Genomic DNA, 27940 nt, shown 5'->3' on the forward strand with positions numbered 1-27940 from the left:
AATGAGCTTGCACCTACAATTAGAGATAATACGAAACGAATACAAAACACAAAAATAATCCAAGAACAGAATAACAAACATTGGGCAGTTGGAAGAGGTGTAATTTTTTCAAAATCGGATTAAATGGATATTGCGGTTGAAACAAAAAAATTGGAGGAAAATTAATACACAATAGGGTCGATAAGGTAATAAATACATTAAGACAAATACATATAAAAGATGGTTTAAAGGGGGTTAGTACATTTATAATTAAGCCATATTTTTGTTTAGTCTATTAGGTTATTGGAAATTTACCTTTGTCCTCAATTAGATTATGACTCAAATCGATGGTACGTATTGCAGGATTATTATTGGTAATCACAGATACAGCCAATTTATGAAGAAAATCGGATCTGTAAAATAAAAATATATATTAGTATATATTTGTTTTAAATTTGTAATTATAATAGAAATTAATTTATATTTAAAATGTTTTTGGCAGCCCCTATATCTTAATTCATGCATGTGAACCACTTCCGATCTCCTGTATAAAATCTTGATTAACCTAAAGATTTATAAGAAATGCAATTCAATTGCAATAAAATAATTAAAATCGGACTTAATGATACCCTAAGCTAATCGCACTATATTGGCATACAATTAGATTTTTTTACCTAACTTTTTGTAATGGGGACGGCCGAACAGAACTAAGGTTAAGGAGAACCCCGGTTCGATTTACTGGAACCCGCTACACAACCATTCGTTTTTGAGAGCCACCGTAGTGCAATGGTTAGCATGCCCGCCTTGCGTACACAAGGTCGTGGGTTCGATTCCTGCTACGACCGAACACCAAAAAGTTTTTCAGCGGTGGATTATCCCACCTCATTAATGTTGGTGACATTTCTGAGGGTTTCAAAGCTTCTCTAAGTGGTTTCATTGGAATGAGGAACGCCGTTCGGACTCGGCTATAAAAAGGAGGTCCCTTGTCATTGTGCTTAACATGGAATCGGGCAGCATACAGTGATAAGAGAGAAGTTTACCACTGTGGTATCACAATGGACTGAATAGTCTAAGTGAGCCTGATACATCGGGCTGCCACATAACCTAACCTAACCTAAACATTCGTTTTTGTTGGGATGTATTAGGTGCATACAGCGGGTGCACTTAAGAAACTGTTCATAGAAAAACCAGTAAGGAAAGTCTAAAGTCGGGCGGGGCCGACTATATTATACCCTCCACCACTTTGTAGATCTAAATTTTCGATACCATATCACATCCGTCAAATGTGTTGGGTGCTACATAAAAGGTTTGTCCCAAATACATACATTTAAATATCACTCGATTTGGACAGAATTTGATAGACTTTTACAAAATCTATAGACTCAAAATTTAAGTTGGCTAATGCACTAGGGTGGAATACAATTTTAGTAAAAAAATATGGGAAACATTTAAATCTGAAGTAATTTAAGTAAACTTCGCAAAAGTTTATTTATGATTTATCGCTCGATATTTATGTATTAGAAGTTTAGGAAAATTAGAGTCATTTTTACAACTTTTCGACTAAGCAGTGGCGATTTAACAAGGAAAATGTTGGTATTTTGACCATTTTTGTCGAAATCAGAAAAACATATATATGGGAGCTATATCTAAATCTGAACCGATTTCAATCAAATTTGGCACAAATGACTATACTACTAATTGTACTCCTTGTGCAAAATTTCAAGCTAATCGGGATAAAACTCTGGCTGCTGGGTCCATATTAGTGCATATCGGGCGAAAGATATATATGGGAGCTATATCTAAATCTGAATCGATTTCAATCAAATTTGGCACAAATGACTATACTACCAATTGTACTCCTTGTGCAAAATTTCAAGCTAATCGGGATAAAAACTCTGGCTTCTGGGACCATATAAGTGCATATCGGGCGAAAGATATATATGGGAGCTATATCTAAATCTGAATCGATTTCAACCAAATTTGGCACGCATGGCTACAATGCTAAATCTACTTGCTGTGCAAAATTTCAACCAAATTGGGCCAAAACTCTGGCTTTTATGACCATATTAGTCCATATCGTGCGAAAGATATATATGGGAGACATATCTTAATCTGAACCGATTTCAATCAAATTTTGCACACTTGACTATACTACTAATTGTACTCCTAGTGCAAAATTTCAACCAAATTCGGCAAAAAATCTGGCTTCTGGGGCCATATAAGTCCATATCGGGCGAAAGATATATATGGGAGCTATATCTAAATCTGAACCGATTTCAATCAAATTTTGCACACTTGACTATATGACTAAGTGTTATGTTTGTACAAAATTTCAAGCAAAACGGTATAAAACTCTGGCTGCTGGGTCCATATTAGTGCATATCGGGCGAAAGATATATATGGGAGCTATATCTAAATCTGAACCGATTTCTTCCAAAATCAATAGGGTTCTATTCTGACACATGTGCCAAATTTGAAGGCGATTGGACTTAAATTGCGACCTAGACTTTGATCACAAAAATGTGTTCACAGACAGGCGGACGGACGGACAGACGGACATGGTTATATCGACTCAGGGACCCACCCTGAGCATTATTGCCAAAGACACCATGTGTCTATCTCGTCTCCTTCTGGGTGTTACAAACATATGCACTAACTTATAATACCCTATTCCACAGTGTGGCGCAGGGTACAATTAATTGGAGCTGAAAACTTTTTTAATTAAAAAAATTATTGATACAATGAACTTTTTAAACAAACTCGGAAGACTAAGTTTGTTTAAACAGGATTGATTTTTTTAAATTTATAATAAAGCAATTTATTGATAAATCATTTTTTTAATCAAAATAACAACACAAAGTTGCTTAAGAAAATGAAGTTTTTATTAAGCCATTAATTATTAAAAATTAACAATTTAATTTAAAAAACAAGTGAGTAAAGTAGAAAGTCGGGCGGGGCCGACTATATGATACCCTAAACCACCCCTACTGAATTAGTAAATATTGTTTGTGGGATATCAATGGTATAGGTTTGGGAGATAAACCGCATTTCCATATTTAAGAACATTAAGGGGTACATGGTTATGGAAGTTTTATCACAATCTGAACAGAAATTTCTGATATTAGGAGCTATAGCTGATTCTGAACCTACAGGGTTATTGGGCTTCGAATTGCTTCCCCACCCACCGTATTGTCCATTTTTCTTGTTCTCAGACCTCAAAAGGATGCTCGCAGGGAAAAAAATTTGGCTGCAATGAAGAGGTGATCGCCGAAACTGAGGCTTATTTTGAGGCAAAACCGAAGGAGTACTACCAAAATGGTCTCAAAAAATTGGAAGGTTGTTGTAATCGTTGTATCGCTCTTGAAGGGAACTATGTTGAATAATAAAAACGAATTTTGACAAAAACAAAAGTGTTTTTCTTTGTTAGACCAGGGACTTATCAGCCAACCTGTTAAGCAAGAAAATTTTATATGGTAAAATTCAATAGCCTCTTGAACAGTTTCAAATAAGTTTTCTTTTTATTTTACCCATTTTTAATGTCTTAAAGTGTATTTTACTAAAAGCTTTCTCATATAATGAAGCCCGTCTAAAAGCGGGATTGGGTATTATAGGGTTAATGAACGCTGGTTGTTGTTTCGACAACGCATGGTGTCATTTTACACCGCCTGCTCTCCGTTTGACACCACATGTGCATTGATTCACATTCATTAACGGATCGTTCTGAAACGTGCACGCCGTTCACGATTTTTTCTACTTAAACGGGCCAGGCCATATGTTTGTATTCCTGCACAATATTATGACTCAATTTTATAACAACTGTCTTTAGACACCATGGAAAGATGAATCCACGATCATCTCCTCTATCAGGACTTGTGATTTCAAATATACATTAATTAACATTTTTGTTATTTCATAATTTAATTACCTTAAACCTAGGGCTTCCAAATGTAACTCTTCGAGCCACATCGAACGCTTGAGCACATGTAGTATACGTTCCAAAGTTTCATTGGATAAACGCATATGTGATGCCTTTAGGCCACGAAAAAATGTATTATATTCCAAAGCCGATACAATGGCCATTAAGTCTCTGTAAAAGAAGAGAAAATTTCAATATTTTTGAAAGAAAATTAATTGCCATTAACTTACTTTGGTTCTAAATGATCAAAATCACGTAAATTTAAAATTCTCGTATCATGTGACAAATAGATCGTATCAATATCCCAGGCAACTTCTTCTCTATAGGGTACTCCATGGAAATCACACATGCAGGCATATTGTGTACTGAATCCTCCGCAAGGGCCAATATTACGCGGATCTGAGGGTCGAAATTCTTCAGAGAATATTGTTTCCCTTTCCGGTGGTTGTATATCAATCTGTAATTAGAGGAAAATCATTTTTAAAAATTAGAAAAAGAAATAATTCAAATTATAAATAAATCGAATATTAAACATCGCTGGTTTTCTCATAATTTTCTGGCGTTTTTTATAACTTGATTAGAAAGTTAATTAATAAACTATTTCATTGATAAAGTTTTGGTGGTATTTCGGATTGAGAGATACCAAGTACAAGGATTTCCAAGTCCAAGGTAAATTCGATGTCAATAAAAGTATATGCCAGTACATGTAATACCATGGAAATTTCGGCTAAATGAGTAGCTATGTAGTTCCAATTTCTGTTTTTTTAGAATTGAACTACTAATTTAGACCATTTTGGCAAATTTCAACTTCTTTCACTACCATATTCACCACACGAAACCATTCCTTCCATGCGTGCATTGTACACCATAAATTACAGAATCAATCCATAAAAATTTCGTTCCAAAAATTTTGGTTTTTATTTCCTTTTTTTCTACTTCGACTCTAAGCAATTGTGGTTTCTGTTTATGTTTGGCAAAGAATGAAATTAGAAGAAGCCAAGCATTGTTAAAAAGTTTTTGATTACTTCGCTTCGTTTATGTGTTGTTTGGCCAAGCACATCAAGTGGCCGTGGCTACTATACTCACTCAGGCAACTTGAGAAGTTACTGACCTATGAAAGTTTTAAGTTTTCGTTTGACTTTAGTGGTGTGGCGGTGTACAAACAACCGCCGCGGTATAAAACAAAAATACATGAAAAGAAGGTTATTAAATTCCATTTGGTTGTTGAAAGCATTTTATTGGATCACTAAAATATGGAAGGTAACATATTATGATGATTTATATACGATTCTACGAAACTAGGAAGTATCAAAAAAAAATCTTTAGTTACACAGAAAAGGAAAATAGCTTAAACAGCTAAAAACAAAAAAATTGAAATTTCTCCTTTCATTCCCATAGAACAACTAAACGCATGTGATTTTCACATTAGGATAGGTTATGGTTATTTTTAATGTGAGGTAAGAGAAAAAAGATTAAAAATGTTTTAAAAACATGTTAGGTATATTAAAGAGAAATTTCTTCAAACACTTCTTTTAACGGACAGTGAAATGGTACATAGAAAGAAGAGATTTCTTTTCTGGGGAACGAAATTTTCTTTTGATGCTAAAATATATACTTCCAATGCAAATACAAAAAAAATTAAAGATAATCGTTGCAACACTTCTCATAAATTAAGATTTGTTTGATCTTGAAGAAAAAATTTAAAACAAAAGGGATTTTCGTTTGTCTTAAATTTCGTTCCGGGGGAAAGTATTTTTTCTTTGGGTGTAAAATTAAACAATGTTATATAAAGGGTAGAAATCGTAATTTTAAGTATCGTTAAGCAGTTGTACTTCACATTTTTTCTATAGAAATACAATTTTGACAAAATTTTCTATAGAAATAAAATTTTGACAAAATTTTCTGTAGAAATAAACTGTTGAAAAAATTTTCTATAGAAATAAAAATTTAACAAAATTTTCTAAAGAAATAAAATGTTGACAAAATTTTCTATAGAAATAAAATTTTGATAAAATTTTCTATAGAAATATATTTTTGACAAAATTTTCTATAGAAATATAATTTTGACAAAATTTTCTATAAAAATAAAATTTTGACAAAATTTTGTATAGAAATAAAATTTTGACAAAAATTTCTAAAGAAATAAAATTTTCGATAGAAACAAAATTTTGGTAAAATTTTCTATAGAAATAAAATTTTGACAAAAATTTTTAAAGAAATAAACTTTCGAGAAAATTTTCTATAGAAATAAAATTTTGAGAAAATTTTCTATAGAAATAAAATTTTGACAAAATTTTGTGTAGAAATAAAATTTTGACTAAATTTTATTTCTATAGAAAATTTTCTATAAAAATAAAATTTTGACCAAATTGTCTATAAAACTAAAAGTTTGAGAAAATTGTCTATAGAAATAAAATTTTGAGGAAATTTTCTATAGAAATAAAATTTTGAGGAAATTTTCTATAGAAATAAAATTTTGAGAAAATTGTCTATAGAAATAAAATTTTGAGGAAATTTTCTATAGAAATAACATTTTGAGAAAATGTTTTATAGTAATAAAATTTTAAAAAAATTTTCTATAGAAATTTTATTTCTTAGAAAATTTTCTATAAAATTAAACTTTTGAGAAAATTGTCAATAAAGATAAAATTTTGAGAAAATTGTCTATAGAAATAAAATTTTGAGGAAATTTTCTATAGAAATAACATTTTGAGAACATGTTCTATAGAAATAAAATTTTAAGAAAATTTTCTATAGAAATTTTATTTCTTAGAAAATTTTCTATAAAAATAAAATTTTGAGAAAATTGTCTATAAAGATAAAATTTTGAGAAAATTGTCTATAGAAATAAAATTTTGAGGAAATTTTCTATAAAATTAAAATTTTGAGAAAATGTTCTATAGAAATAAAATGTTAAGAAAATTTTCTATAGAAAAAAATTTTGACATTTTCTATAGAAATAAAATTTTAACTAAATTTTATATCTATATAGAAAATTTTCTAAAAAAATAAAATTTTGACAAAATTGTCTATAAAACTAAAATTTTGAGAAAATTTTCTATAGAAATAAAATTTTGACAAAATTGTCTATAGAACTAAAATTTTGAGGAAATTTTCTATAGAAATAAAATTTTGAGAAAATTGTCTATAGAAATAAAATTTTGAGGAAATTTTCTATAGAAATAACATTTTGAGAAAATGTTCTATAGAAATAAAATTTTAAAAAAATTTTCTATAGAAATTTTATTTCTTAGAAAATTTTCTATAAAAATAAACTTTTGAGAAAATTGTCAATAAAGATAAAATTTTGAGAAAATTGTCTATAGAAATAAAATTTTGAGGAAATTTTCTATAGAAATAACATTTTGAGAAAATGTTCTACAGAAATAAAATTTTAAAAAAATTTTCTATAGAAATCGTATTTCTTAGAAAATTTTCTATAAAAATAAACTTTTGAGAAAATTGTCAATAAAGATAAAATTTTGAGAAAATTGTCTATAGAAATAAAATTTTAAGAAAATGTTCTATAGAAATAAAATGTTAAGAAAATTTTCTATAGAAAATAATTTTGAGAACATTTTCTATAGAAATTAAATTTTAACTAAATTTTATATCTATATAGAAAATTGTCTATAGAAATAAAATTTTGAGAAAATTGTCTATAGAAATAAAATTTTGACAAAAAATTCTAAAGAAATAAAATATCGAGAAAATTTTCTATAGAAATAAACTTTTGACAAACTTTTCTATAGAAATAAAATTTGAACAATATTGTCTATAGAAATAAAATTTTGATAATATTTTCTATAGAAATAAATTTTTGACAAAATTTTCTATAGAAATACAATTTTGACAAAATTTTCTATAAAAATAAAATTTTGACAAAATTTTGTATAGAAATAAAATTTTGACAAACATTTTTAAAGAAATAAAATTTTCGGTAGAAACAAAATTTTGGTAAAATTTTCTATAGAAATAAAATTTTGACAAAAATTTTTAAAGAAATAAACTTTCGAGAAAATTTTCTATAGAAATAACATTTTGAGAAAATTTTCTATAGAAATAAAATTTTGAGAAAATTTTGTGTAGAAATAAAATTTTGACTAAATTTTATTTCTATGGAAAATTTTCTATAAAAATAAAATTTTGACCAAATTTACCAATATAATATCTCTGATTGTAAATGGGAATTTTCCCCTGACTGATAGAGCCATATCATCTGCGTATGCCACCACTTTTATCCTTTCTAAATTTTCTATAGAAATAAAATAAATTTTCTATAGAAATAAAATTTTGACAAAATCGTCTATAGAAATAAAATTTTGAGAAAATTGTCTATAGAAATAAAATTTTGAGGAAATGTTCTATAGAAATAAAATTTTGATAAAATTTTCTATAGAAATAAATTTTTGACAAAATTTTCTATAGAAATAAAATTTTGACAAAACTTTCTATAGAAATAAAATTTTGACTAAATTTTATTGCTATAGAAAAATTTCTATAAAAATAAAAGTTTGACAAAATTGTGTATAAAACTAAAATTTTGAGAAAATTCTCTATAGAAATAAAATTTTGAGGAAATTTTCTATAGAAATAAAATTTTGAGAAAATGTTCTATAGAAATAAAATTTTAAGAAAATTTTCTATAAAAATAAAATTTTGACAAAATTTTCTATAGAAATAAAATTTTGACAAAATTGTCTATAGAAATAAAATTTTGAGAAAATTGTCTGTAGAAATAAAATGTTGACAAAATTGTCTATAGAAATAAAATTTTGAGAAAATTGTCTATAGAAATAAAATTTTGATAAAATTTTCTATAGAAGTAAAATTTTGATAAAATTTTCTCTAGAAATAAATTTTTGACAAAATTTTTTATAGAAATAAATTTTTGACAAAATTTTTTATAGAAACAAAATTTTGGCAAAATTTTCTATAGAAATAAAATTTTGAGAAAATGTTCTATAGAAATAAAATGTTAAGAACATTTTCTATAGAAAAAATTTTGAGAAAATTTTCTACGGAAACAAAAAATGTGACAAAATTTTTCATAGAAATAAAATTTTGACGAAACAGATACATAATTTCTGAGGAAATTACATGGTTGCGAGAAACATGTTTGAGATGATCATATACGTTTAAGTTTTGGAAAATGTTGGCAAAACAATTATTTTTAAAATTTATTTGCTTTTATATGAGTTGCAGAACTTAGTAAATAAAAAAAATACTACCACAATAGTTAAACGTTAAAATCTATGATCTTTCTACAATATCCCGTGAAATTTTACCTGACTAGAAATAGAGTTTGTATAAAAAATCCTTCCATATATTTCATCGAGAATATTAAATAAATGAGTCATTATTATTCCCATCGGTAACAAGGCAACACTATATGACCGTATAGAATATTGTACTACTGAATCAATACTAAAATGGTTGAACAAAGATTGAGGTGTATTTATAAAGTAATAAGTGGAAATATCATTCAATTCTATTGATAAATTTATACCATCAATACCATCATATGGAATATAATTATTACATTGAATTGTAATCAGGGAACTTAAATTAGATCACATTTAAAGTTGGAAGCCTTAAGATATGCACTAATACTCACTTTATTCATGCTGAAGAATTTTAAATTTTTACCATATAGAATTTACAATATTTTAACAAAGCATTTTTTATATTTTTTTTAATTTATTAAAAATTATTAAAAGCCTTTAAAACACCGATATATTATTAAGTTTAGTTCATCAACAAAGGACACAATGTATAATTTAAATAATTATCGCAAAAACCTTTAACGGGTAAATTATGAATAGTTTACTAAGACCGTTAAATCTAAGACTAAACAATGTAATGCTATTCTAATAATTCTAGTACTGGAAAAAATATTTCTCTAATTTAAATAAGATTGTTTTTGTGGTTTTACTAAATTTAGCAATAATTCTGTGATCTTTAATTATATTTAACCACATATGATTTGTGTGAAGGTTGCTGACAATGTTCTGGATTCTGATTAGGTGCTGTTTGTATACAGAGCGGTGTAGCATGTTCAACGCTGGAGAAATATTTGCATGAGACAAATAAAATTCACTGCTGCGGCGTGTATTTGGAACAAATCTATCCTACATTTGTCGGATCATTTCTGGTATTGTTACAGTTTTTCGTCCATGGATGCGATGCAACTACGGTTACCACTCGAGCCAACAACCAAACCAAAATTTCAAGAAAAATCTACTAAATTAAAAAACCTCATTAATTTTGGTGGTTGGTACGTATGACAAACATTTTTTTTGTTCCAAATAAATGGGTGTATAAATAAATATCACTTGAATTGTAAATGTATCGAAGTTTAACATGTTTTAATGATTTTAGCTTGCACGAACAGGGGAAAGTTGTTAATTCTATAAAAAAGGCAGAAGTTACTTATAATGTACTTTGGTCTCTGGCTGTAATGATACGATAGAAAATTTCATTCAAAATAATGATAGAAAATTTCATTCAAAATAATTTTTACTTCTACCCAGCAAAAACTTGGTAACCACACCTCATTACAATTGGCATTACCAGGAGTAAAGCTATCATTACACGTTGCATTACATTGTAGTGAGTTATAATGACTAACTTGTAATGACAATAATAAATACTTTTTGGTAATTTTCGAATTGTTTCTCAAAATTTTATGCAGTTGGCTGTTAATGACTTAATAAAATAGAATAAATGATGGTACCATTAGGTATAATTATTCACATAATTCAGCATTTACTTAAGAAACTCAAAAAGTATATGTAATGTAAATGTAATTCTGAAGATTTTTCCGTTAAGTTTTTTTACAAATATTTTATAATTATTGTGTTTTAAATTAATGTCATTACCATATTATGTTTTAAATAAATGCTTTATTATACCTCATTCACATTACACTTCCAAAATGCACTTAAACTATATTTCAACCAGGGATCCGGAGCGGTCCATTTTTTTCGCTCCGCTCCGCTCCCGCTCCGGAGAAAAAAAAAACCGCTCCGCTCCTCGCTCCGCTCCGAGAAAAAAAAATCGCTCCGCTCCGCTCCTCTTCGAGAAAATTATAGTACAAACATTGTATTATTTGTTCAATTGAGTTTTATTTTATTTAGAAAAATCGGGCGGTACATATATGGGAGCTATAGCTAAATCTGAACCGATTTCGATGATTTTTTGCACATATAGTTAGTGCTATAGAAGATTACATTTCGCCAACTTTGAGTAAGATCGGTTGATAAATAAGGGTTTTATGACCTAATTTGACAAAATCGGGCGATACATATATATGGGACCTATATCTAAATCTGAACCGATTTCGATGAAATTTTCAGACTTAAAGGGTGATACAGAAGATTATTTTGTGCTAAATTTGACTACGATCGGTTAGTAAAAAAAGTGCAACGTGACCCCATTTGTCGAAATCGGGCAATACATATATATGGGAGCTATATCTAAATTTGATCCGATATCTTCCAAATTCAATAACGTTCGTCCTTGTGCCCAAAAAAACTCCCTGTACCAAATTTCATCAAAATCTGTTAATAATTGCGACCGAAATCCTGTGAACAACAAATACATGGACAGACGGACGGATGGACGGACGGACGCCAAGCGCTAGATCGACTCAGGAGGTGATTCTGAGTCGATCGGTATATATTTTATGGGGTCTAAAATCAATATTTCTTGTAGGCACATTTTTTGATAGATCAAACTTATTATACCCTAACCACTATGTGGTTTAGGGTATAATGACTTTAAAACAATGTGTTGAAATATTTTATTAATTTTGAAGATTTTTTCAGAAATATTAAATCCATTTTGACTTCATTAAAACGAAATTTGCATTCATGTTAGGATACACATTTTTATGTCGAATCACTTAGCTATAAGGACAAACAGACTTCATTGAAAAGTTTAGAGACTTTTAGACAAGGAAAAACTTTCTTTCAGAAAAATACGTCTTCTATTCTAAACAAAATTCGTATTCGTATTTTAAGCATGTGAAATATTTGGCCTCCCGACAATATTCTTTGCGGTGCACCATCTACTATTTAATATGTGATAGAAACCAAATTTATGAAAATGGACCAAATTCTGTTTGGTCTGACCATCGGACTAAATTTAAAAATTAGAAATCTTTTGGACCAATTTTGGTCCGATCGGACCAAAACGGCAACGCTGATTGGAATTGAAAGTCTATACACAGAGTATAAGTAACTACTCTCCGAAAGTTTTTTTTTTTGTTTTGCAACAGACGTAGAGAAGAGGTTTTGTTATAAAGGGTGATTTGTTAAGAGCTTGATAACTTTTTTTTTTAAAAAAAAAACGCATAACATTTGCAAAATCTCATCGGTTCTTTATTTGAAACGTTAGATTGGTCCATGACATTTACTTTTTGAAGATAATTTCATTTAAATGTTGACCGCGGCTGCGTCTTAGGTGGTCCATTCGGAAAGTCCAATTTTGGGCAACTTTTTCGAGCATTTCGGCCGGAATAGCCCGAATTTCTTCGGAAATGTTGTCTTCCAAAGCTGGAATAGTTGCTGGCTTATTTCTGTAGACTTTAGACTTGACGTAGCCCCACAAAAAATAGTCTAAAGGCGTCAAATCGCATGATCTTGGTGGCCAACTTACCGGTCCATTTCTTGAGATGAATTGTTCTCCGAAGTTTTCCCTCAAAATGGCCATAGAATCGCGAGCTGTGTGGCATGTAGCGCCATCTTGTTGAAACCACATGTCAACCAAGTTCAGTTCTTCCATTTTTGGCAACAAAAAGTTTGTTAGCATCGAACGATAGCGATCGCCATTCACCGTAACGTTGCGTCCAACAGCATCTTTGAAAAAATACGGTCCAATGATTCCACCAGCGTACAAACCACACCAAACAGTGCATTTTTCGGGATGCATGGGCAGTTCTTGAACGGCTTCTGGTTGCTCTTCACTCCAAATGCGGCAATTTTGCTTATTTACGTAGCCATTCAACCAGAAATGAGCCTCATCGCTGAACAAAATTTGTCGATAAAAAAGCGGATTTTCTGCCAACTTTTCTAGGGCCCATTCACTGAAAATTCGACGTTGTGGCTCGTCAGTAAGTCTATTCATGATGAAATGTCAAAGCATACTGAGCATCTTTCTCTTTGACACCATGTCTGAAATCCCACGTGATCTGTCAAATACTAATGCATGAAAATCCTAACCTCAAAAGAATCACCCTTTATTTGTAATGTGTGTGTGTATGTTTATGTTTGCAACAACCTCCATCGACATCAGTCCGTGGTATACCTACGAATATTCTTACTCAGATCTAGTGTTACCTAATTTCGCTTTTTTCCCCTTTATTGTATAATAAATGTATATGCGCACATTTTTCAACCATAATTGAAACTATCCATAATTTTAATTAAAATTTCGAGAACTAATATCAGAAATAAGAGAATGCTAGGTATAGTACAATAGTAAAGCAAATGTGAATGAAAAAAAGCATGCCCGGTTCCAAAGATGTTGTCTTTACTTTAACAGTTTGGGTATTAATTCCGTGCCAAAGAAGCGGAGAATACAAGTAAGGATACTTTAAAGACGTAATTCTCTTTTAAATTTGGGGGTTATGTACTTGCTTCTAGGAAGCAAATGTTAATTTTTAATTTTTTTAGATTTTTTTTCGTCAGTTGTTATCAAAATCCTTTAAAAAGGAGTTAACGAGTTATTTTTTTCCATATTAAGACTCGACTTCCAGTAGAAATTATGCTGTTTCACGTAAAAAGCGTCTTTAAAATAAAGTGTTGAAAAACATGTCTTATTTTTTAACGATTTTTTGCTTTGTAGGCAAGATGCAAAAAGGAAACAAATTTAAAGACAATTTTATTAATTTTAAAGAATTTTTCTTAATTATTAAAGTCACGTTGACCTTACCTCAAAAATTGTATCTTTCATGTTATGATACAAATTTTTAAGTAAAATCACTTAATTATAAGGACATTACAACTTCATTCAAAAGTTTATTGCCTTTTGGACAAGAAAAAAAACTTTATTTTAGAGAAATGCGTCTTCCATGTTAAGCAAAATTTGCATTCTTATTCTAAGGACATGGAATCTTTGACTTCACGACAATATTTTTTTCAGTGTAGAAAACTAAAAATTAAATATAAATAAGATCGTTTAATTGCATTTATTTGACGTTCATTACAAACATCTTTGTAGTAATACGGGATGAAATTGATCGAAAGTACTGTTGTTACTTTTACAACACATACTAGATATATATTTTGACATTTGCCGTTTTTGAAAACAATTACTAAAAAACACGTTGTGTTTTCCCCAATGTACGTACGTACAAAAATACATATCGCACATTTTAAACGTTTACTCACACTACGCTAAGTACTAGCTAAATTTGAAATTACCTACACAGTGGAATTTCAAAGTTACACATTTCATTCAAGTAATATTTTATTCGGAGCGGAGCGGTTTTTCATTTGGAAACCGCTCCGCTCCCGCTCCGCTCCGGATTTTAAAAATACCGCTCCCGCTCCGGCAAAAAAAGGGCTTGCTCCGCTCCGCTCCACGCTCCGCTCCGGATCCCTGATTTCAACTGTAATTTGCCTTATAAAAAAGGGATTTAAAATCCATTTTTAGTAGTTTTGGAACCTAATGTGAATGGGCTATTAGGTATATTATAACGTAATTCACGAATCCAACTCCCATAAACAACCTACATTTATTTCTATTTTAAGTGTGAAATTAATTTGCGTGTAATCTTATTTAGATAATTTTTTATATTTTTTGTTTATTTCTGCAATATTAGTATCTATTCAAGAAGTGATCATATTACAGCATTATTCGCCATATTTTGATCCATTCACCCAGAAAAAAGTGACCCCTTCTTTAAGTTAAAATGAACTAATTGTGAAGAAAGTTGAACTTCGTATAGCGCCAAAGACATTTTTATTTGTTTGAATGATGTGATTTTCGTAGAAATTAGGTAGAATGCATTCCGTATATTATTTATGTACCACTATACTACAGAATGAAAAAAATTAACTGAATTGAAATCATATATGGAATGATTTTATTGAACTTTTTTCATTCATTTGGACAAATCTTACATATTTGTGGTAAACCTTTTACTTCAAATTTAGATCTGCTTACCTTCGTTTTTAAATACAATTTTATGTATTTATATAAGCAATTTTTTCTTCAATAAAAGGCATGTTTTATTAATATATTAAATTTATTTATTGAGAATCAACAGCATCGACTGGCCTTGAAATATTAAAACACATTTTTTCTTCTTGTAGTACCTTTCACTTTGAGTAATTTGCTGCCTAGCAATTTTGTCCACCTTTTACAATTTCAATACCTACAAATATAAAGAAAAAAATCCAAAACCAATTTTTTCACAAAAGGTTAGCGTCACTGAATATTACCTGATATTTGAAGATTCGAAAATGAAGTCGAATGAAGGGGTTGTTATTCTGCTGGTGTTTTCTTTTTTATAAACCAATTTTCAAAAAACGAACATTTTTCTCACTAATTTAAAATAACAAATATTTTATATATTTTATTTGTTTTTATAATATTATTTTACTATATTATTTTTTAACAATCTCTCCGTATACCGTAACAACGCGATTCCAACTAAAAAAACAACCCACGCGCAAACATATCGATTACATCAAAGACAGGTATCGATTACAGGTAGATAAAAGAAATGTAGGAAATTTTCCTATATTCTAATAAGTGTGTTTCCTTAAGTTTTGAAAGGATTGAATACTTCTTAGTACGAATGAACTAAAATATTTTTCTATGCCAAGTGTTATTAGTATGTATGATAAGCTTTCTATAATAAAGGAATCCAGAATTATCATTTTATAAGAAATCTTACTAAATTTGAGGAAACTTGGTTTTAGTTCGGTTTTTGTTTATTTTTACTAATGCTTTGTTATCAGTGAATAACATTTTCTTGTTCAGTAGTAAATTCTTATACCCAGCGAAGAAAACAGTGTTAGTAAAATTCCATGCCTTATTCTAGTTAATGAACTATTCCTAACTGCTTTCAGTTTAGGATTTTTTTTACTGAAACAAGTAAATTTTATTATTTCACACAAAATATTAACTGAGTGGAAATAAAATGGCTAAACTAAATTGATGAACATTTTTTCCTTCAGTTTCGAAGACACTTTTTTCTGTGTGTTGTAATCGACGAGAGAAATCAATATTTTCGAGATTTGTTTCTCTAAGACAATAAGTATCTATTTCGCATGCCTTGGTATATCTACGAATAAGCGATTACATATTAGGTGATTATATGCTTTAAACGCACTACTTTTTTCATGGCCGAAGGTATGCCTGGGGAGAAGTACTTTCCTCCTAGGACATGCGTATGTAAATTTAATCCGGAACGATGCCAATTAATAAGTGGTTATTAATTTTGAGTTTTTGCTGGGTATATAGAGTTTTTCTCAAAATTTTATATCTATAGAAAATTTTGTCAAAATTCTATTTCATGGAAAAGTTTTTCAAAATGAATTAGTTTGTGAGATGGAGCGTCTTTTGTGAAGCAACTTTTGTTATTGTGAAAAAAATGGAAAAAAGAGGAATTTCGTGTTTTGATAAAATACTGTTTTCTGAAGGGGAAAAAATACGGTGGAAGCAAAAACTTCGCTTGATAATGAGTTTCCGGACTCTGCCCCAGTGAAATCAACAATAATTGATTGGTGTGGAAAATTCAAGCGTGGTGAAATGAGCACGGAGGACGGTGAACGCCCGAAAGAGGTGGTTACCGACGAAAACATCAAAAAATTCACAAAATGATTTTGAATGACCGTAAAATTAAGTTGATCGAGATAGCAGAGGCCTTAAATAGATCAAAGGAACATGTTGGTCACATCATTCATCAATATTTGGATATGCGGAAGCTCTGCGCAAAATGGGTGCCGCGCGAGCTCACATTTGACCAAAAACAACAACTTGTTGAAGATTCTGAGCGGTGTTTGCAGCTGTTAACTCGTAATACACACGAGTTTTTCCGTCGATATGTGACAATGGATGAAACATGGCTCCATCAGTACACTCCTGAGTTCAATCGACAGTCGGCTGAGTGGACAGCGACCGGTGAACCGTCTCCGAAGCGTGGAAAGACTCAAAAGTCCGCTGGCAAAGTAATGGCCTCTGTTTTTTTTGGGATGCGCATGGAATAATTTTTATCGATTATCTTGAGAAGGGAAAAACCATCAACAGGGACTATTATATGGCGTTATTGGAGCGTTTGAAGGTCGAAATCGCGGCAAAACGGCCCCATATGAAGAAGAAAAAAGTGTTGTTCCACCAAGACAACGCACCGTGCCACAAGTCGTTGAGAACGATGGCAAAAATTCATGAATTGGGCTTCGAATTGCTTCCCCACCCACCGTATTCTCCAGATCTGGCCTCCAGCGACTTTTTCTTGTTCTCAGACCTCAAAAGGATGCTCGCAGGGAAAAAATTTGGCTGCATTGAAGGGTGATCGCCGAAACTGAGGCCTATTTTGAGGCAAAATTGAAGGAGTACTACCAAAATGGTATCAAAAAATTGGAAGGTGGTTACACTGAAAAAACAGTGAACCCACCAGGAAGAAAACTTTTGATTAATTTTAGAAAATTTTGAATAGTTTTAGAAATTTTTAACTAAACAGTATTACAAGCGCTGGCATCACGCCGATATCACAGAAATAAGTAAATATTTTTCGACAAATTCAAGAAAATTTATTAGATATAAATAATTTTTTTCACTTTTTAAAGAAAATTTTGTAGTTTGAAGGAAAAAATTGGAGTTCAAAATTGCAAGAATGTCTTTAGTGACATACGAAGTTCATGATGGACGCTGTTGTAGTAAAAGTTACAAATTTAAAGAAATAATGAACTATTTTGTGAGAAGTACGAATTTAGTACACGCAAAGAAAAAAAACGTTTGGAAAACGTGTACCGAAAACGTTTTTCTTTTGTTAGAGTTTTTTGAATTGCTTCGAAAATTTTACACTTTTATCACCAAAAAAATTCGTTTGTTACAAAATTTTTATTTTTTCAATAAAAAAAGTTATTTTTGAAACAACAACACAGTCCATTTCGTTTATATCAAACACTGTTCTTTTCCGACTTTAGGTCTTTAATAAGACACAGTTTACAGTTCAAAATTTAATATACTACAATGTAATGTTGAACATTTTTTCGGAATCTTCCGAACATATCTGGAATATATGTAAAAAAAAAAAAAAACAAAAAAAAAAACTTTGGTCGAAGCGGGGATCGAACCCACGACCCTTGGCATGCAAGTCGGACGTAGCAACCACTGCTCCACGGTGCCAAACTAAATGTTTGTTTCTGTTAAATAAACTTTGTTTATTCGGTTCGTGGGCGCCGCAAGCTATGCTATATAAATATAACTTATATGGATATTTATCTATTGATGACCATAACAGGTACATAGCTCAGTGGTTAGTGTGTTGGCTTACAAAGTGCATGGTCCGCGGTTCGATTCTCCGTCCAGGCGAAAGGTAAAAAAATTTTAAAAATTTATAAAATCGTATAATTTCTTCTACATTGTTGGTATTACAGAAAAAGGTGCTAAGAACTAAAAAACTTCGTGGAAGTGAGAAAGATGTGAGGGAAAATGCAATTAGCCAGAAAAAGTTTTTTTGAGTTAGTCTTTATGAAATTGTTTTTACATCCTGGAAAAGAATAAACGTTTATCACAAAAAGTATATACTTTTCTTCCAAATGCACTTCCTTTCAACGAAAAGCAAATGAGAAACGAACTTTGTTTGTCTAAAATTTCGTTTGGGAGGAAAGAATTATTTTTTTGCATGTAAAACTTTTTACTTTATTTGTGTATAATTTTTTCCCGTCTTTTAGTTCATTTAACTAACGTACGTAAAAAAATTATTAGAGTAAATGAAACTGTCTCCAAATATACTAATTTCATGAACTAAAATATAGTTAAATTGGCTTTAGTGAAATAGTGAGTTAATTTTTTTTTGAGTGTATAATCGTTGTATCGCTCTTGAAGGGAACTATGTTGAGTAATAAAAACTAATTTTGACAAAAACAAGTAAGTAAAGTCTAAAGTCGGGGGGGCCGACTATATTATACCCTTCTCCCCTATGTAGGCCAAAATTTGTTTTACCATCTCAACTACTTCACATTTGCTGGAAGCTATATAAAAGAGACAATTTTTTTACTTCTACAAAATCTCTAGAATTAAAATTTAAATCGGCTAACGCTATCCAGTTAATTGTAGGAAACTTCCATTGAAAATGGGTCTAAAATGTGTAACAGTCTTCCACATTTCCCCAACTCTGGTGTACGTATATATGGGAACTATATATAATCTGAACCGATTTTGACTAAATTTGACATGTATAGTTAGAATAATAATTCTGCTATCTATGCGGAATTTCACGTAAATACGATAGTACTAAACGTACACTGAAAAAACAGTGAACACACCAGGAAGAAAAATTTCGGTTAATTTTAGAAAATTTTGAATATTTTTAGAAAATTTTAACTAAATAGTATAACAAACGCTGGCATCACGCCGATTTCATAAAAATAAGTAAATATTTTTCGACAAATTCAAGAAAATGTATTAGACATAATTAAGTTTTTTCACTTGTTAAAGAAAATTTTGTAGTTTGAAGGAAAAAATTGGAGTTCAAAATTGCAAGAATGTCTTTAGTGACATACGAAGTTCATGATGAACGCATTTGTAGTAAAATTTACAAATTTAAAGAAATATTGAACTATTTTGTGGAAGACACGAATTTAGTTAATCTTTATCCTTCATTTGTGTATTTTTTTCCTCGGTTTTAGTTAATTTAACTAACGTACACAAAAAATTATTAGAGTAGAGGAAACTTTCTCCAAACATAATAATTCCATGAACTAAACAGAAGTTAAATTGGCTTTAGTGAAATAGAGAGTTCACTTTTTTTTTAGTGTACTCTTTGTGCGAAATTTGAAGCAAATCACGGCAAAACCCTGGATTTTGAGGCCATATAAGTTCAAATAGGACGAAAGATATATATGGGAGCTATATCTAAATCTGAATCGATTTTGACCATATTTGGCACATACAATAGTATCGTTAAAAGTACCGCTTGTGCAAAATTTGATGTAAGTCAGGGTAAAACTCTGGCTTTTGAGACCATATAAGTCCAAATCGGGCGAAAGATATATGTGAGCTATATCTAAATCTGAACCGATTTTAACAAAATTTGACACACTTAACGATACTATTAAACGTACCCCTTGTACAAAATTTGAAACAAATCACGGCAAAACTCTAGCTTTTGTGGCTATATAAGTTCAAATCGGACGAAAGATATATATGGGAGCTATATCTAAATTTGAACCGATTTCAATCAAATTTTCCAAACATTGGTAGAATGTCAATTCTACCCTCTGTGCAAAATTTCATGAAGATCGGTAGTAAATTTTGGCCTCTGTGGTCATATGAGTCTAAATCGGACGAAAGATATATATGGGAGCTATATCTAAATCTGAACCGATTTGGCTGATATTTTCGAGATTCATAAAATATTTGGATGTACGGTATTTCAAGAAAATCGGTTGTGAAACACGCTAACTATGACCAAATCGGGGATAAATATATATGGCAGCTATATCTAAATCTGAACCGATTTTTTCCAAAACCAATAGCGATTGTCTCTGTCCCAAGAAACGGCCCTATGCCAAATTTGAGGACGATCGGACTTAGGTTAGGTTAAAGTGGCTGCCCGATTAAGATTCAGACTCACTTAGACTATTCAGTCCACAGACAGACAGACGGACATCGCTAAATCGACTCAGAATTTAATTCTAAGCCGATCGGTATACTAAAAGATGGGTCTATGACCCCTATTTCTTGGCGTTACATACAAATGCACAAACTTATTATACCCTGTACCACAGTAGTGGTGAAGGGTATAAAAATGTGTTTTTCTTTGTGAGACCGGGGACTTATCAGCCAACCTGTTATGTCAACAATTCAATGCACTTAACACTTATCGCACAAATAGCTGAGGTTTAGGCGAATGGCAAAACACCACCTGCAATTCGTCACTTATTTAATTGCGTTTCGCTTTCGAAAAACCTTATTACAACACTAATCCTATGTTAAATCTTTGCCGTACTCTTCATTTGAATTACTTTAGTAAATGACCATGGACATAGAACAAATATCACGACAACATTCAATTATTCTATATTGAAATATCCCCCATAGATCGGTCATTGGTCGATGACAAGTATGGTCATTCAATGTACAAGAGATTATCCCCTAAAAGAATTACATGGAACCACCACTGAAAATAATCACTCAATGATGTCGGTCACTCTATTGGACTTTCGATGATGATGATGGCATATTGGGGGCCCTTATTGTGTTTTGCATTTCATTCGATGTAAGTATTAAACTCTTCAATTAGGTTTTTTTGCTTAACTTAATTGTAATTGGGTTAAAGACAAACAAGAACATCAAGAAATGGGTACCCAAGAGTAGCCAGCGAAATCCCCCATGGCCAATATGCAAAAGCCGAAAAGAACAGCAGCTCGATAATGGTAGCAGTTGAAGTATGTAGAGCATTAAATGTTGAAATCTTTCCAGTATGATTTCCTCTTGCATCTCGCTTCATGGGTTAGTTTACTCTATACAATTTTAATATGGGTCTTTATGTCAATAAAACAGACTTGTCTTGGAATGCTATCCATATGATGCACAGGCCACGACCAATGACTTAGAGAAGAATTAAGCTCTCCTAAACATTGGTGCTTATAAAAATAGCACACAAAAATTAATCTTAAAGGCAATCAATTTGGTCAGACTTTTCTGCGAATGCTATCCATATTAAAAAAGAATTTAAATAATTTATAGATCTATTTATAGAAAATTGTGTATTGCACACACAAGCTCATTTAAAGATTTTTTTTAAAGAAAACAAACAACTTTAGGTTAGCTTAAAGTGGCAGCCCGATTAAGTTTCAAGCTCACTTAGACTACTCAGACCATTGTGATACCACATTTAACTAAAAGTACCTATTACATATGGGCACTTCTAGTTTTAACATCTAAACCTTCTCGATTATTTTCTTCTGTTGAACCAACCAGATTGTTCCGAAAACATTAACAGGCTGCTTAAGTTAACGTTTTCCAGGTCCGCCAGTAATCTAAAGCTATATGCCCCTAAAATTCGCTTACGTCTTACATAAAATGCAGGACACTCACACAAGAGATGTTTAATTGATTCCTTTTCCTCCGCATCATGACAGCTCAGACAATAGTCATTATACTTCGCACCAATAGTTTTTGCAAATTCGCCTATCAGACAGCGACCCGTTATAGCAGATATCATGAGTGATATCTGACGTCTTGAGAACACTAGCATATCTAGTGTGCGGTTTAAGTTTAAATGGGGCCTTATTTGCTTGGTGTCGTTACAACCCTTGCAATTCTCCCATCGAACATTGGCCATCATAACAGCCTTCTCAAACAGTAAGAGCTTGCAGGTAGCCAGAGGCATACCAACAGATTCTAAAGGGTGATTCTTTTGAGGTTAGGATTTTCATGCATTAGTATTTGACAGATCACGTGGGATTTCAGACATGGTGTCAAAGAGAAAGATGCTCAGTATGCTTTGACATTTCATCATGAATAGACTTACGATCTGCCACAACGTCGAATTTTCAGTGAATGGGCCCTAGAAAAGTTGGCAGAAAATCCGCTTTTTTATCGACAAATTTTGTTCAGCGATGAGGCTCATTTCTGGTTGAATGGCTACGTAAATAAGCAAAATTGCCGCATTTGGAGTGAAGAGCAACCAGAAGCCGTTCAAGAACTGCCCATGCATCCCGAAAAATGCACTGTTTGGTGTGGTTTGTACGCTGGTGGAATCATTGGACCGTATTTTTTCAAAGATGCTGTTGGACGCAACGTTACGGTGAATGGCGATCGCTATCGTTCGATGCTAACAAACTTTTTGTTGCCAAAAATGGAAGAACTGAACTTGGTTGACATGTGGTTTCAACAAGATGGCGCTACATGCCACATAGCTCGCGATTCTATGGCCATTTTGAGGGAAAACTTCGGAGAACAATTCATCTCAAGAAATGGACCGGTAAGTTGGCCACCAAGATCATGCGATTTGACGCCTTTAGACTATTTTTTGTGGGGCTACGTCAAGTCTAAAGTCTACAGAAATAAGCCAGCAACTATTCCAGCTTTGGAAGACAACATTTCCGAAGAAATTCGGGCTATTCCGGCCGAAATGCTCGAAAAAGTTGCCCAAAATTGGACTTTCCGAATGGACCACCTAAGACGCAGCCGCGGTCAACATTTAAATGAAATTATCTTCAAAAAGTAAATGTCATGGACCAATCTAACGTTTCAAATAAAGAACCGATGAGATTTTGCAAATTTTATGCGTTTTTTTAAAAAAAAAAGTTATCAAGCTCTTAACAAATCACCCTTTAGTTCCCCTGGAATAACATATGTAAGGTAGTTCCTAGCCTTGCTAACTCATCTGCTTTGCAGTTCCTCGGTATGTTCCTATGGCCAGACACCCATATTAGGTGAATATTGTGCTGCTCAGCCATCTCATTGAGAGATTTGCAGCAGTCGATGGCCGTTTTCGAGTTGAGAAACACAGAGTCCAAGGATTTTATTGCAGGATGACTGTCTGAGTATATATTAATGCCAATATTGCTTGGAGCATTACTTCTCAGCCAATTCACCACTTCTCTTATTGCTAATATTTCAGCCTGAAAAACACTACAGTGATCAGGTAATCTTTTCGCTATTCGAAGTTCCAGATCTTTAGAATATACTCCGAAACTCACTTGTCCATCCAATTTGGGGCCATCAGTGTAGAAATCTATATATCGTTTATTCCCCCGGGGTCTGTGTACACCACGCCTCGCTGTTGGGAATTAGAGTTTCAAACTTTTTGTCGAAAAGTGGTTTCGCCAGAGTGTAATCCATTATTTTGAGGACCGAACTGTGACCGTACATTTTTTCCGACCACAGCGATAGCTGCAACAACCGCACAGCCGTTGTTGCAGCTGACTGTTTGGCCAAAATGTCTAAAGGCAATAGATGCAGCATGACATTAAGGGTATCTGTTCCTGTCTTAGGTTAGATTAGGTGGCAGCCCTATGTATCAGGCTCACTTAGACTATTCAGTCCAGTGTGATACCACATTGGCGAACTTGTCTCTTATCACTGAGTGCTGCCCGATTCCATGTTAAGCTCAATGACAAGGGACCTCCTTTTTATAGCCGAGTCCGAAAGGCGTTGCAGTGAAACCACTTAGAGAAGCTTTGAAACCCTCAGAAATGTCACCAGGATTACTGAGGCTGAAAAACTTTTTGGTGTTCGGTCGAAGCAGGAATGGAACCCACGACCTTGTGTATGCAAGACGGGCATGCTAACCATTACACCACGGTGGCTCCCTGTTCCTATCTTACTGAATGCGCCTGAGATACACAAGCACGCCATACGCTTAAATTTATTTAAACCTGTCGGTTGCTGAAGTGCCGGTCACCAGACTACAACACCATACAATAATAGATAAAGTTTCGTTATATTAACAAAAATATTAATGAAATAAATTCGTTAATACAACGAAATTTTTTGTTAATATAACGAATTTTCTGCAAATTAACGTAACGTTTCGTACTAAAGGGTGATACGGTCAAAATTTGTTCAATATAAACTTGACGTATTTCTCTCAATTTTGCATTTAAAAAAACCTGAACACCCCTCATTTTGAAGGTGTGTGTGTGTAGAATGTTGCTCCTATTTTGATTTTGGAATTCACTCTTCAGTTGTCAAAATGCCGTCCAAGCAAGAAGAGCAGCGTATCAAAATTTTGCTCGTATCAAAAAGCGTATCAAAAACGAGCCGGACTATCGACTTACAAGAAGGTAGTGACTCCAAATCGCGATGATAAACAAAATACGACGGCCAAAGCGCGATCCCGGAGGCTGTACACGACGATGCTGACGAAGTTTGACTGCGTCGTAATGGACGACGAAACCTACGTCAAAGCCGACTTCAAGCAGCTTCCGGGACAGGAGTTTTATACGGCAAAAGCAAGGGGAAAGGTAGCAGATATTTTCAAGCACATAAAACTGTCAAAGTTCGCAAAGAAATATCTGGTTTGGCAAGCCATCTGTACCTGTGGCTTGAAAAGCAGCATTTTCATACCTTCCGGGACTGTCAACCAAGAAATTTACGTGAAAGAGTGTTTGAATAAACGTCTGCTGCCTTTCCTGAAGAAACACGGTTGTTCCGTACTGTTTTGGCCGGATTTGGCATCTTGCCATTACGGTAAAAAGGCCATGGAGTGGTACGCCGCCAACAACATGCAGGTGGTTCCCAAGGACAAGAACCCTCCCAACACACCAGAGCTCCGCCCAATTGAGAAATACTGGGCTATTGTCAAGCGGAACCTAAAGGACGAGCAGCAGTTTAAGGCAAGCTGGCTTTCTGCGGCGAAGAAGGTGGCTGTACAAAATCTAATGGCAGGTATCAAGCGTGAGGCCCGGCAATTCGGATTTGGAAAAGCGAAAGCCTAACTGAATATTTTTCCTGAATTTTATACTAATTGAACTTGAAAAAGAAATTTAATTTGATTTTTTAAATAAACGATTTCACCGATTTACACGCGTTTTCCCTTGACCAAATTTTGACCGTATCACCCTTTATTAACGAATATTTGCATTGTATTAATGAAAATGTTTCGTTATATCAATGAAAATTTTTCGTTGGCTGACTTTTCTTTGTGTGTATAGCATTATAGGTCTAAAACCACTGTCGTGTATAGCCAATGCACAATTTTTGGTTTTAGTCCCCACTTTTTTCCTATTGCCTTTTTGCACGTTCAGCCTATCCTGTCCAAACACGTTCAGCCTGTCCTGTCCAAAATAAGTTCAGCTTCCTGTCCAAAATAACGCCAAGGTATTTTGCACACTCACCAAAGGGAATTTCAATACCCCCTAAGGATATGGGCTTAACCGTGGGAGTTTTGCGTTCTTTGCAGTACATGACTAATTCTATCTTTGCAGGATTTACTCCAAGACCATTCTCTTTCGCCCATTTCTCAGTCATCCGGAGGGCTCTCTGTATAATATCTCTGATTGTGAATGGGAATTTTCCCCTGACTGCTAGAGCCATATCGTCTGTGTATGCCACCAATTTTATCCTTTCTAAATTTTCTACAGAAATAAAATAAATTTTCTATAGAAATAAAATTTTGAGAAAAATTTCTATATATTTTCATTGTATTAATGAAAATGTTTCGTTATATCAATGAAAATTTTTCGTTGGCTGACTTTTAATGAAATTTTCTTTATGTGTATAGCATTATAGGTCTAAAACCACTGCTATGTATAGGCAATACACAATTTTTGGTTTTAGTCCCCGCTTTTTTCCTAGTGCCTTTTTGCACGAATACAAAGCTAAAGTTCAGCTTCCTGTCCAAAATAACGCCAAGGTATTTTGCACACTCACCAAAGGGAATTTCAATACCCCCTAAGGATATGGGCTTAACCGTGGGAGTTTTGCGTTCTTTGCAGTACATGACTAATTCTGTCTTTGCAGGATTTACTCCAAGACCATTCTCTTTCGCCCATTTCTGTCATCCGGAGGGCTCTCTGTATAATAACTCTGATTGTGAATGGGAATTTTCCCCTGACTGCTAGAGCATATCATCTGCGTATGCTACCACTTTTAACCCTTCTAAATTTTCTATAGAAATAAAATAAGTTTTCTATAGAAATAAAATTTTGAAAAAATTTCCTATAGAAATAGAATTTTGACAAAATTTTCTATAGAAATAAAATTTTGAGAAAATTTTCTATAGAAATAGAATTTTGACAAAATTTTCTATAGAAATAAAATTTTGACAAAATTTTCTATGTAAATTTTACATTTTTTTCGTACGCTTAACTCGTTTTGTTCTATTTGAGTTTCTAATAAAGTTTTGTATCGAAAGATACAAGAAACAAATTTCAGGTTTTGCTATAATTTTGCCCAGTGGTATTATGTTCATATACATGCATTATGCTAATAATGATAGCACGCTGGCATAATGTTCCACCATTGATATATAAAAGGGAAGGAGAGTTAAAGTCTTTGGGCCACTTGTAAACCCCAGTGGCATGCGTATAACATAGATCAATGGTTAATACATGAAAGAGTTGATGAGTGGTAGATATTAATTTAACAAAGAGTAACGTAAGGCAAATAGACGTAAGAGGTTAATTGAGTGCCATATTAAAATTTTCAACCAGAAACAATTGCTTTAATTAAAGGAAAATTATGAAAAGGGAAATTACTAAAGTTTAAGTAGACTGATAAGTTGTAGTGATATTATTTATATTACAGGGAAATAGTTCAAAGTCAAATATTTTTGAAGCAGAGTTATTCTCTTTAATTTAAAACAAGTATATACAGCTATAAGTTCGGCCAAATCTTAAATACCCAACACCATGAATCAAATAATATAATAGTCTCCTTTGAAAACTCTTCGTCGTAGCGGGTTACTTAATAATTAATAGAATTTTAGGGGGGCTTGATGACAGATAATCTCCCAACCAGATCAGTTCAACCAACGTTTTCCGTAGATGAATTTAAAGATTCTACCTATAAAGACTAAATCAGATTCTGCATTCATAAGGAGCATTTTTCTTTGAGTTTTAGAAGAATCAAAAACATTTCGTGTAAGTGTGCAAGAAAATGATGAAATAACGCCTTGATTTGAAAACTAAAATTTGTAGATTTTTATCCCCATTATTCAAATGATTACGAGAAGTAAAATCAAGAAATTTTGCTTTCAGTTTCAAGCAATTTGCGCGATTAGTGCGATCGATATAAAAGGTTGGCTGATAAGTCCCCGGTCTGACAAATAGATGGCGTTGCTAGTATTAAATGCATATTATTTTTATATAGTACCAACCTTCAAATGATTCGTGTCAAAATTTGACATCT

General features: G+C 32.3%; 1 protein-coding gene across 9 annotated transcripts in view; it reads right to left on the minus strand.

The window, feature by feature from the left end:
* The window catches only part of LRR (capping protein regulator and myosin 1 linker 1 leucine rich repeat protein), a 181618-nt gene that overhangs the window by 58092 nt on the left and 95586 nt on the right, over positions 1-27940 (minus strand). For 8 of the 9 annotated variants that reach the window (XM_075313190.1, XM_075313191.1, XM_075313188.1 and 5 more), the window contains 3 exons: positions 4126-4352; positions 3905-4066; positions 295-392 (listed from right to left, as the gene is read on the minus strand). In XM_075313190.1, the coding sequence (XP_075169305.1) occupies positions 295-392; positions 3905-4066; positions 4126-4352 (487 nt within the window). Of the gene's footprint in view, positions 1-294; positions 393-3904; positions 4067-4125; positions 4353-9183; positions 9275-27940 lie in introns of those variants that run through there. The other variant, XM_075313193.1, reaches the window with a different exon arrangement.

Source organism: Haematobia irritans, chromosome 5 (assembly GCF_050003625.1).
Source record: "Haematobia irritans isolate KBUSLIRL chromosome 5, ASM5000362v1, whole genome shotgun sequence".
In the NCBI taxonomy this organism is placed as follows: Eukaryota; Metazoa; Arthropoda; class Insecta; order Diptera; family Muscidae; genus Haematobia; species Haematobia irritans.